At 45.4% G+C, this 12,378-nt stretch overlaps 1 protein-coding gene across 1 annotated transcript in view; it reads right to left on the minus strand.

Moving 5' to 3' along the window:
* Positions 1-12,378, minus strand: part of LOC118779247 (filamin-B) — a 69,494-nt gene that overhangs the window by 29,017 nt on the left and 28,099 nt on the right. The window contains exons 2-13 of the mRNA XM_036531240.1: positions 11,263-11,511; positions 11,043-11,140; positions 9,821-9,968; positions 7,844-7,962; positions 7,407-7,481; positions 6,722-6,884; positions 6,245-6,445; positions 3,206-3,343; positions 2,569-2,695; positions 982-1,118; positions 393-586; positions 92-205 (exon numbers count right to left, since the gene is read on the minus strand). Of these exons, the coding sequence (XP_036387133.1) occupies positions 92-205; positions 393-586; positions 982-1,118; positions 2,569-2,695; positions 3,206-3,343; positions 6,245-6,445; positions 6,722-6,884; positions 7,407-7,481; positions 7,844-7,962; positions 9,821-9,968; positions 11,043-11,140; positions 11,263-11,511 (1,763 nt within the window). The remainder of the gene's footprint in view (positions 1-91; positions 206-392; positions 587-981; positions 1,119-2,568; positions 2,696-3,205; positions 3,344-6,244; positions 6,446-6,721; positions 6,885-7,406; positions 7,482-7,843; positions 7,963-9,820; positions 9,969-11,042; positions 11,141-11,262; positions 11,512-12,378) is intronic.

The raw sequence follows: 12,378 nt of genomic DNA on the forward strand, positions 1-12,378 counted from the left end.
CCCTCCGTTTCTGCTTAGCTGCTCTCTGCCTCTGGAAGGATTGTGTGCAGCCGATGGTTTCCTATAGCAAAGGTAGCTATGGGGTTCTCACCTGCGCAAAGATTTTCAAGGGTGCTTTTCCACCTTCTTTAGCATCCACAGTGAACTCTGCAGGCTTGTTAACAATGCAGCCAGTCTTCTCCAGACCTGGCCCATAGGCTTTAACCTGAAAAATAAATCAAAAGACTTACACACATAGCTTACCATAGGAGGCAACAGATGGTAAACAGTTGCCATAAAAACAACCATTAGGCCCCATGTATCCGTGTATGTCAATTTGGCCTGTTCTCCATAAACTACCATAAACCTCCTCACATGACTACTGTGAGATTAAAGTGTGCTTTAGAATGTACCTTGTTGGGGCTGCAGGTGTTGTTGTCGGGGACGACATATGCCATGAAGGGACTTTCCTCAATGTCCTCGTCATCACACATGACATGCACGGCGTACTCGCCAGGTTCCGTGGGCCAGTACTTCACGTCACATGAGCCGTCGTTCTGGTCCTCACACTCAATCTTCGCCTGAGACGGGCCCTCGATCGCAAAGCCTGCAGGACAGCGAAGCGTATAAACAAATAAGTTGTCACTGAGTGGTTGCTCTTATTCAGAGTGACTTACATAGATTACAGTTACATGTTATCCATTTATAGAGCTAAATATTTACGGAGGCAATTCTGGGTTAAGTACCTTGCCCAAGGGTACACTGCTGCCCAAGGATACTGAGAAAAATATAGTCCTTGCATGACTATTATTTAAGTAAATGCTCCACATAGTAATTTTATTTTATTCTCACCTCAGGCATCTGAGGGGATTCAGTACTCACAACACACGTAACTCTTTGCAAAATATACAGCCTATTCTTTACAGAGGTTGTGACCTCTTCTTTGAAATCCATAGATTAAATGTGGCAATATTTGAGACCCTTTCCCAAGTCCAAACGTACCCAGCACTCCGACATCGGTGCCCACAGACTCCACCACAAAATCAGCTGAATTGCCCACCATGCCCCCCTCCAGACCAGGGCCATATGCTCGAATCTTCTGAGGTCCAGCCTCCGGGCTCACCTGGACTTCAAACGGACTGTACAGGGGAACAGAGCCATGCTTCGTCAAACGCGGGGCCGCAAAGCACAGCTCGGCATTCAACACACTGAAAAAAACTTCTCTAATGCAACACATAAGCAATGACATCATCATCATGATCCACCATGACACCCGTTTAACGAACCAGACCTGGTCTCACAGCACTGAACACTGTTGTATTGTGTGCATGGTGGAAAAAAAAAATCAATGTCGAAGGGGAAAAAAAACAAACAATGTAACGCTAAAAATAAATAATTAAAAACCCTCGCGCTGGAAACCCGCAGAGCACGGTGAACTGACACAGTGTCTGCGAGAAGCAGGGCTCCTTAAGGAACAGGCTTGGATTGTGCCAATGTGGCCTGTAGTCTCTGTGAGGTATTTTAGCGTGTTCCTGTGGTGTGGCAATTAAATTCACAGACACTGGACTGTGAGGGCAGTGATGCATGAGGTCCCTGGGGGCCCTCAGCATTAGTGTGGGAGCCCCCTCCACTGCCACAGGTCGAGCGGCCCCACTCCCAGCACCCGTAATCCAATCCACACCGCTGTAAATGTGCTTTTTTTCCCCCCTTGACAAAGATGTGGAAAATACCTTCATGCCTGATAAATGTCAAGAAAGGTTAACTTCACAGTAGTAACGGCAATTTTAAATCTATCCTCCGCTGTTAGGAATAAAACAGTATCACACTGTAAATGTAAGCAGATTTCCGCGCACCATAAAATGACTCAATTTCCTCACACTAAATCGAACCCCCCCCCCCCCCTCTAAAAACAAAAACAAAACAAAGAAAGCCCATCATTTCCAGCCATGCGCTGCTTGTTAAATTAATCTGTCGGTGTTAAACAGTCCACATTTATCAGGCTTAGCAGCAACGGTCATGGGAAATATATGGTGGCATAAATGTTTCACACAGAGCAAACACACTTAGTGCCTGTCTGCTTAACTCTCCTGGGGGAGCACCATTCAGAACCCCTGCCGGCGAAGAGTATGAGGTCATTCCCAGCTCTCTTCCTGTTCCTTACCATATCCACACGGATCACGCTTGGCTTCACCTGCATAGCTAAAAGACATCCATGCTGCCCTACCCTGGCTGTGCTTATATACACACGGACGAGCAGACCGGTCCCGGCTTGTCTGAGAACACACACTACGCGTGTTGCGATACAAAGCGTCTTCGTTTGTGGATACAGCACAACTATAAAATATGCCAAAAAGCCAGTGTTTACATCTACAAACAAAAACTACCTTGATCTAACGGAAAACTCCAGACTGGAAATCAAACATCACATATTCCAGAATTTACAGTATGTGGTTGCAAATGTTCTGTGTCAGAATTGACTAGGGGAGGCATTTGCAATATTTACAGAATGACAGAGCCCCTACATGGAAAGGAAAAAAAAAAAGTGGAGTGTTTTGGGCAGGAGAAAGTCTGAACAGTCTGAGCACTCACCTCTTGGGAATGTGCTGACCACCCCATGTGATGGCCACCGTGTACTTGCCCGGCATGTGGGGATAATACTCATAGGCATACACCCCGTCCAGGGCGTCCTTCTGCTTGATGGGCTCGTCCAGGCCCTCTGTCAGGGGGAGAGGGGTGAAATTCAGCTGCCAAATCAACCGTCAAGCCTTGACAAAGCAGCCCCCTGCCAATGTCCTGGACAGGTCATTAATCACTCAGTCAGACGCTCTGGCCCGCCGTGCTGACACAGCACTCGGCCAACGTCATCCGAGCACCTGGGGCTAGAGCTCCCCACACAGGGCGGCAGCGGGGAAACCCCAACCCACCCAGGCCTCCCGGGCTCCAGATGCAGAGCCAGACCGGCACGCTCTGGTCCTGCAGGGTCCTGGCCGGGGGAGACGTCTGAGTAATGCTAAATACGGTAGCTAAATATTACTCCAGCGTCTCTGGACTGGCTATTTTTAGAGCTTTAATGTTGTATTAAAAAGGGGGGAGGGGGCAACTTGGATGGAAAAGTGAGGTGGGAAAGGAATTTGTGAAAACACACGTGATAGAGAGGGAAGAAAATGCAAGTCTCTCACAGAGAGCACACACATACAGACGCAAGCAGAGAGGACTGGTTACTCACTGGGCCCCTTGGCTGTGACCTTCAGGTCTCCGCTCCCAGCGTTACGGGTGTCCACCTTGAAGTCGGCCACCTGCCGCACCCTCACGCCCCTCGGCTGCAGCCCACGGCCGCTGGCTCGGCAGGCATTAGGGTTTGAGGCTGAAAAAAAATCAAGCGCAAGGGCTGGTAAGATGGCCGCCACAACATCACAGTAAACACCTTCAGCAGAATCCTCAAAGATCAGCCACCAGGGCACCAAGGTCGAAACAGCGCTTCCTCTTATCACTACTATTTACTGGTTGAAATCAGTGTGATATTTTCAGCAATGAAAATAATTCTTCTGTCCAACAGCTCTGGCAGACAGGGGTGTATATCAAGGGGTTTCCACTTTCTGTTTGATGCTATACATTTTGCAGAGGAACAGACAGTGGGTAGACCCAAAACTGTAACTGTTTTCACAGATTCTGTAAGTGAGATTCTATTTGGGGTGAATACCAAGTCAGCACTACGGCACACACAGTCAAACAGACACTCCTACTCTGCGGCGCCACTTTACACTGTCAAATATAGACATTAAATAAAAACAGCGAGATAACTGCGGTTAATAAGTTTTCTTCAGTTTAAAAGCAGAACATAACACCCTGTTGCAGAGCAGACACATTTTTGATAAACTGAAGAAACTCGTGATGGCGATCAGACCCAATTCCACTAACTGCAGTAGACAAGCCGAGGGAGACGCTCCCAAGCCAATATCACCTTCAGAGGAATTCCATCAGTTATTATGCCAGTTCAGTTGCTTTCCTCACTGTCCTGTTTCCATGCAGGAGGAATACACAACTCAAGATGAATAAATGATTCTATTAAACCTCTGTCCCTCCATATAAAGTTAAAAATAATAATAAAAACATTTACTTGCACAATAAAACAGAGTCCAGATTTCTCTTATTTTGCTTTAACAGGTCCAACTTTCTACTGTAGACGAGAACTGGGGAGGGAGTGAGCTAGCCAGGCATTTAGTCACAGATAAACAACCCAGATACACCACCTTTGTTTTCAAAAGGAATGATGACCATTAAGAATCCATATGCCATTTCAACTAGGGACTTCTAAATCAGCATCCAGCAGCCTCCTGTGACATAGCATTAGCACTTCAAGCATCCCTATAAACATGCTCTAAGGCCCATTTCAGCCTTGGCTAGGCTTTTATAGAGTAGTTCCAACATCTAAACAACAAAACATTGAAACACTTTCAGCTCCATTTAAAACACCAAAGCTGCAGAATAAACGCTGTATGGAAGCATGACAGAACCGTATAAAAAGACCAGAACACTTAAATACACAGGTAAATCAACCCCTAGACGCCAACAACCCCCCGCAAAAAAAAAAAAATTCTATAAAACTTATTAGGTCACCTCTTGAAAGACTCTATGCAAAACATATTGAAGAAGTGACATATAACGAAATCAAAATATTGCTGTGATACATTATTAAGTGTATTTAATATCAGACCAGAAAGCTCAAATTAACTTGAAAGTACCCTGTGTTGCATCAGTTAAGAGCTCTCTGCTATCCTCATCAGCAGAGCCAGAGGACAAAGGCTCTCGAAAGTCTTACATCAAGTCCATCATTAAAAAGGTTGGGTGAGATGAAACAAGTTTTTATGGTTAAAAATTTGTGCCAGTTTGCCTACAATTAAACAATGGCTGCACCGTTTACTTTCACCCATAAAAAAATACACAATAAAACAATCTATCACAACACTAACAAGGCAGCTTTTTTTTTGTTTGTGAGAATCGATTAGAGGGGATTAAAAAAAAAGGAGCAGCCATAAAGAAGCCGCCTCGTTCGCTGCCTGATGTGGAAAACCTGCCTCAGAGAGCAGGAATGTGCCTTTTACGAGGCTCTCGTGTCCAGTGCCGTCAGGAGCCAGACCCGGACATTCGCCTCGTGCGACGTTCGTGCCTCGCGCAAACACGGAAGCCCGGGCACCCATGTGCCATGCAAGCAAAGGCAGCGGGAGCCAGGGCTGCCAAACACCACGTGGAAACTCTAGAGGATTTTCAGCATTAATCCAAGCTGACCGCCCCCCCGCCCCCCCACCCCCAATTAAACTCACCTTGGAAATGTAGGTTTGTAGTAACTCCAGTTTATATGCAACTCTGACATTCATACAGAGGCTATTGTCTCAACTCTGCCTTTTTCTTTCTGCACTTCAAAAGTCACAACTGAAATCAAAATGTATGGTAGTATACTTCTCTTGTTTAGTCAGGTTGCACAACTTAACTTGTGAATAGTGTTATGCCAACACTCACTGGTCTGACACTGTTGTTCATTCTACTTGAATGGATACACTTATGTTCTTCTATACTGGAAGTCGCTTTGGATAAGACTGTCCGCTAAATGCATGTAACGTAATGTAACGTAAAATCCCAATTAAAAAAAAAAAAAAAAAAAAAAAAAAAAAACTTTCAGGTCTACAGATGGTGTGTAGTCCTTGTGCAGCTTTAGCATTTCTATACATCCCTCAGATGCTGAAGTGCTGCTGATACATCTGCGCTCAATGCCGAGTAGCCTCCAATATGAGAGGATAGTGGAGGGAAAATGCTTTATTAAGACAACACAGCCCCTCACAGAGGAGTGGGCCTCAGACCAGACTCAGAACCCAAGTCCACTACATAAATCTAGCACCTCTAAATAACCACACAGAGCAGAGGAGCATGCTGGCTTGCAGTGGCTGCATTTAAGAGGGATTCAAAAGGACCGTAAAGGGTTCTGGAGCTCTAGAGAATACCCTGTTTGATTAACAGCCTTTCTTACTCTACCCTAGGACCAGAGCAGCATGTTTAACAATAAGGCCTTCTGTTTCCTTGCTGTGAAACTGCTGGCTTTACTCAGCAGTAACACAACCCTGCTTGGTAAAGCTGTGGGAATGCCTGCAGTAACTGACAGAACAGCATGTCATTCACAGTGCTCAGTTTCAGTCTTAGGTGGCCAGTTTTGCAGTATGAGGCTGGGGGTGGAGAGAGGAGAGAGGAGAGAGGAGAGAGAGGAGGCGCTTACCTGGGGCAATGCTGACACTGTAGGGGCTCTTGGGGATGGAGATGCCCCCAAAGGTGATGGTAATGGTGTGAGGGCCAGCCTGGACGGGTTTGTAGGTGCAACGGAACACACTGTCTCCCTTATCCTCCATCATGACCTCCACTGTGTTCTTGTTGCCTTGGGGGTCCTTGATGACCGCGGTCACGTCACCCACACCAGCCCCTGTTAGTGGTGGGAGGAAAAAAAAGAGCAACCTTCAGCCATGGAATGCTGGTGCTGACACTTCCTGTTTCCTGGAATGTCCTGACTCCAGATTCAAGCCAAATCTGAAGACACTTCCAAAAAACCTAGCAACACCCTTTAAGGAAGGCATGAAATAATGCAAACATTGAACTGAATTAAAATCAAAGGTGTGATATACCAGTTTTCTGCTCTTTGGTTCTTGAATTGAAGCAGGCTGGTAAAACAAAGTCAATGGATGGAAATGAGTGGACACACCTGCAGTGTAAATGTCGAAGTAGGTGGGTTTGTTGGCGATGTTGCCAAGGGGTTCCAGACCCGGGCCCTTGGCAGTGACCTTTGTGGGGTCACCCTGGGCTTTGTCCACATTCACCTCAAAGGGGCTCTTTGGAATCTCCTGTCCAGCAAACAGCACCGTCACCTGCAATCACCACACACCAGATGATCATCACTCAGCAGGACTGAATCCAACTCACTAAATCTGTCTAATCCGAGTCTACTCAGGCAAATGCAAGCTATTAAAAATACATGAAAAAGGAAATATGATCTAGCTTTATCAAGACTTCTGCAGTGGGCACATACACATTTAAGATATCGCTGACGTGACATGACAAGACAGTTTTACAGAGCATACAGTTACCCTGCTAGTGCTTTAGACAGATGGTGATTGTCAGTGTTTTCTTGTTGTCTATAAATCAGGGCTAATTTGTTTCTGATGAACCTATTGTCATCTAAAGAGGGGATTTTTGAGGGCACGAGGTGAACTAGAGAAAACTGGTGTGTGCATGTACGTGTATGTGTGCATGTGTGCATGTGTGTGTACGTGTGTGTGCACTAATGAGGCTGCAGTCACTCACAGACCACATGTGAAACTCTGACTTTAAATAGAAACATATTACCACAGCTACCTATGTAGTGTTAAGAGAATAGAGAGGCACACTACCTTGTGAGGGCCCATTACTTTAGGTACATAGGTCACACTGTAGGTCTTTTTGCCTTCATTTGGAACAGCTTTCACCTGTGAACCAGATGAGAAATAAAAAAATAGCTTGAATAGCCTTCAAAACCTTTTATGCGTTATAAGCAATTCATTGGACAATACATGCAAATCCGCCTTTCCAAAATGGAAACAATAATCATGTATGAAGTTGACTCCCTTTGAAATTCCCCTCTTAGACCTGTCAAGCCATACAAGGAACTATTACATTACACTTGTTTACTTTAGACAAAATCAATGAAATACTTAACCTTGGGGCACAAAAAAAGGCAGGCTACCTTCTGTTCGTGTTCCATTTTAGGCATTGGTAACTGCAGTGGCCTTATTGTGTGTCAAAAAGCGCTTGCGGCGCCCTCTAAATGTCAATGCAGACATCCACCCACCTCCTCTCTGGTGCCCTCAGGGTCCTCGACGTACACGGTCACCTGACCCTGGCCAGCGCTGAAGGCGTCGACGGTGAACACCGCGGGCCGCAGCACCCTGTTCCCAACAGGTTCAATCCCTAAAAACAGACCGCAGACGTGAGAACACTCAAGGGCTGGGGTATGGCGTTTGCATACTGTGCACTAAGCATGACAGCGTACTGATTCATTGTGTTCCATGCGTTCCTCTGAATATAAAGCTGCGGTTTCTTTTTCTAAACAGGAACAAAAAAGTACTAAGCATCAGTCATGTCTGATAGCATGTGGATGCAGACGGAAAGAGAGCAACAATATACACGGTTTCCTCTTCAGAAATAGGAAATGTGAGCATCAGAGTCATGCCTGATAGCATGTGGATGCAGGATGGAAAATGAATCAAGCCGGCTTCTCTCAAGCTGGAAAACGACGTGCCCCATTCTGTGATTCCAGCAGCCTTGGCTAATATAATGATACAGATCATATGAGGACTCTATCCATTGTTGAGGCTGATGAACAGGTACTTCCTCACATTGTGTTCCTGGACCCTTTCAAGAGTTCCCATGGATGGGGGAATGGAAAATCTCCAGTAGGCGACACCACATTTTTATGTTGGCCACAAATTAGAGGTGTAAGAAAGAAAAAAAAAAAAAAAAAACATTCATCAAGGTTTTATTATCTTACACTGAATGTGGATGTATGAGACGTTTCTTTGCTTCAGGAAACATCTGAATAAAGAACACACTCCCACGGCAAATCGAGGAACAGAATTCTTCCAGCCGTTTTGATTTTCAAGTTAAAAGCTCACATTAGTCAGTGAAATAATGTTAGGTTATACATCTCAATTTTGGTCAACAGCATTTGCTTCCTACAGACCAAGTGGAGCGTGCAAGGAGGTTCTCCAGACTTCAGGTACCTTTGCTTAGTGGAAAATTAGCATTAATCAAGCACAAATCAGATGCCAATGGGGCACAATGATTATTTTGGCAAGGTGCTGCTTTGGTGTTAATTCCCCCCCTTACTTTTACATGTCAAACAAGATCGATTCACAAATCAAAAGAATGAGCCTTTGCAGCAGGCTGGACTACTGTCAGCACTTGGGGTGGTCAGCTAGGCCAAATCTCTCACTCAAGTATTTCCTAAAATAACAAAAGCCACAGTGTCTGCGCAGCACTCCAGTAGGAGAGTCTCTCTGTAATGGTTTGTAGTACAGTCCAAGGCTGTCGTCACAGACGGTACTGAGCATCCACACACACACACACACACACACACACACACACACACACACATTTACAAACTTACACACATCACCCATTCACAGGCTGTGTTTCTAATGTCAGGACCAATTGATTAATGAAAAATACTCATTGGTGAAAAAACAAAAGGATTCTCTGGGGCCTACAGATAGTCTTGACTCTCACCACCTCCTCTGATGTAAGCTGAACTCAGGAATTAGACTCCTTCTTTAAAAAGGATCAACATGTCAGAGGGAAAAGCTAAACAAAAGGTCACGGGGGAAACAAAATCATGGCAAATGCATTGCTGATATGGTAGATTAGATTCATTAGCCATTCAGCTTGTTCAGGGGTTTGTTTTGAAACAGTACCCCTTTTTAATATGGGCCACACTCAAAAGCACATGGTGAGGTAAACCTTACTGTCATTTGTGGAAAGGCCCAGACGGACCTCCATGGCTCCTCTAATCTCTTGTGCACCACAGTCGATCCATGGCGCTAGTGCTACACTGGAGAACAGCTTTAACGGTCTTTCCTGGCAGTTATTACCGCATTGTTACAATATTAAATTGGTGGGTGGGCACATTCTAAGGGTTCATATTGACTACACAACACACAATGAGATTCTTCAGACTGTTTATGGAAGAATGCATAGTTTAACACAGATGTGCTTACATCATAAAGAGAAGGGCGCGTGTGGAGTGCATGCTGGGAGGGCGGTGCCCTACCTGGACCATAGGCCCTGGCTTTCTTGGGGTTGAGTTTGGGCTTGAGGGGTGCCCCGGGTTTCAGTTTGGCCTTGGGGAACTGGGACAGGTAGGTCATCACAGACTGCTCGTCCACACTGGGGTCAATGATCTCCTCTGGAGCGATGACCTAAACATGAAAAACATGGGAAAAGGAGGGATGAGTTTGATGTTCACCCAGGGGGTGATGTCACTATAGTGAGAGAGGCCTGCTGCTGCAGGGTTTCATTAGTTCGGTGTCCCACAACTCAACGCTGCAGCTCGCCGAAATGGTGCACCACCACCAGCCATTGTGATGACTACAATACCAGTCAAAAGTTTGGACACAGCCACTTAAGATAATGGGAAACATGCATTTTAAGACATTTTGATCTAAAAGCTTAAGCTTAATTGCTTGAAATTTGTTTCTTAGAAAGATATGAGAAGTTGCATGAATTTCTTTCCAAAAAGTTCTAATCTAAAAAATATTTTTGGCTATTTTGAAAAATCTAAAATATAACATAGTTTTGATTTATTTATAATTTTTGGTCATCGCGTAGTTCCATGTGTGTTATTTCATAGTTTTGATGTCTTTACATCATTACCCTAAAATGTGGAAAACAGTAAAAAAAAAAAATAAAAAATAAAGAAAATCCCTTGTATGAGTAGGTGTGTCCAAACATTTGAGTGGTACTGTACATTCCACACACCCGAGAAGGAGGCCTCTCAGTGTCTGCACCTGGGGAGGACAGCCTGGCACGCACAGGTGTGCCAGAGGTGTGGCACCTCTGTTCACATCAACAGCACTTTTGGGAGAGGCACAGCATCCTGTTTGCAGAAAGTGATTTGGGCGTGTGGCATATTTGATTTGCGCTCAGAATTCATTTTTTTTAAAAAGCGGTAACCTCCTGCTAATCAAACAAAGCAACCATTCTTCGCTAATTCATCTGTTCCTACGTCCAAACCTGTCTCACACAGCTGAGGCTGTTCCAGCATTGTTCGTTTGTGTGGACAGTACTAACAGCGAGACATACGCAACATGTATTCAGAGTTACAAAAATAAATACATAATAAAACCACACAATAAATAAAACTCTCTTGTGCTGCAGAGTGTTAAGTCATCTTCCCAGCACAGTACCAATGCTTAAGTGTGTTGTTGTGTCTGTGGTTATACTGGATCGCCATACTGGATCTGTCTGTAAGCACTGCAGCATTTCCTGCTCACCTGAGGGATGCCCAGCCAATCATCAGCCAGCTGCATGGCCTCACTGGCGTTTTCCACAGGCTTCACCGTGTCCCAGGTCTCCCAGTCCGGACACAGGCCTGCAGGAGGACACATTCATCATTACGCTTACATGGGCGAGGCGTATAGCTGTCCATGACCGACTTTGAAACCTGTCTACCGCCTGAACCTGAGGGTTCAGGTCTGGTCGCTGCCAGCTCACCTGGAGCACAGCTGTCCACCAGAGCGCCCAGGGCCTTGCCATCCCGCCAGTCCTGACTGAAGTTGGTGATAGGCAGGTCTGGCACCTTGTTCTGGATCCACCCCAGGAGCCTCTGCTTGGGCGTCTGCTTCTTGGCCTCGTCGTCGTCCTCATCCTCCCACACGGGCATGGAGATGGAGTAGTGCAGGATGAGGGTCCACACCAGGCCCAGGATCAGCTTCAGGTTCCCATCCACTATGGCTTTGCTGTCTATGGGACAACACACACAGAGACAGGAGTTCAGTTTACTCATTCAGTTTACAGAGTTTACTCATTTAAGCTTTCTCCAGTCACGATCCATGAACATAAAGTAATATTCTGGGTTTTGGGTGTTATGATACATGCTATTTTTGCAGTAAAACCACTTCAGTTTGTTATTCCGTGGCAAAGAAATACGGCCACGTTAATGAGGCGATTTATCTGTCTGATATGTGGAGACGGCAGTTGGTCAGCATGACCTTTTGCAGTGCTAGACTGTACCATGCACATCAGTCCAAGCTGATGTGCAGTGTAGCGTGCCATCAACAACAATCCTGATCACAACCCTCAAGTTCTGACCTTGACTTGTTTCAAACTGAAGGGAGGAACAGATAAAGTATAAAAAAACATTGGGGGTTATTCTATTATACTAACAACACACCATTCAAAATGAGGAACAGACAAAACAAATGCATCTTCATCTGGTTGGTTGTACGCTGAGTGTAGGGCCAGAAAGAGACAGAAAAGTTCGGTTACAACATCTCTGCCATTATTTTTGCTGATATTCTAATGTGATGAAACATCTTCTAATGTTATGTAATGATCAGGAGCAATGACCGATCAACTAGTACACACATTCATAACACAACATAAACAGTTTACAAAACCTCAATATATATCATTCTGGGACATATTCCAGCTGTCAGAAATTCCTCACATTCCCAGGACAATGAAATCAATGGGAGCATTCCAGACAATTGCTCTCTGTTTCAAGATCCCACTCCCAACATTCTTGCCATCAATGCCAACCTCCCTCCCAGTGAAGGACGCGGGGCTGGGCTCACAGCTTGGCCCCACCCACAGCCACACACCCCCCCC

The sequence above is a fragment of the Megalops cyprinoides genome, chromosome 6, assembly GCF_013368585.1.
Source record: "Megalops cyprinoides isolate fMegCyp1 chromosome 6, fMegCyp1.pri, whole genome shotgun sequence".
NCBI lineage: Eukaryota > Metazoa > Chordata > Actinopteri > Elopiformes > Megalopidae > Megalops > Megalops cyprinoides.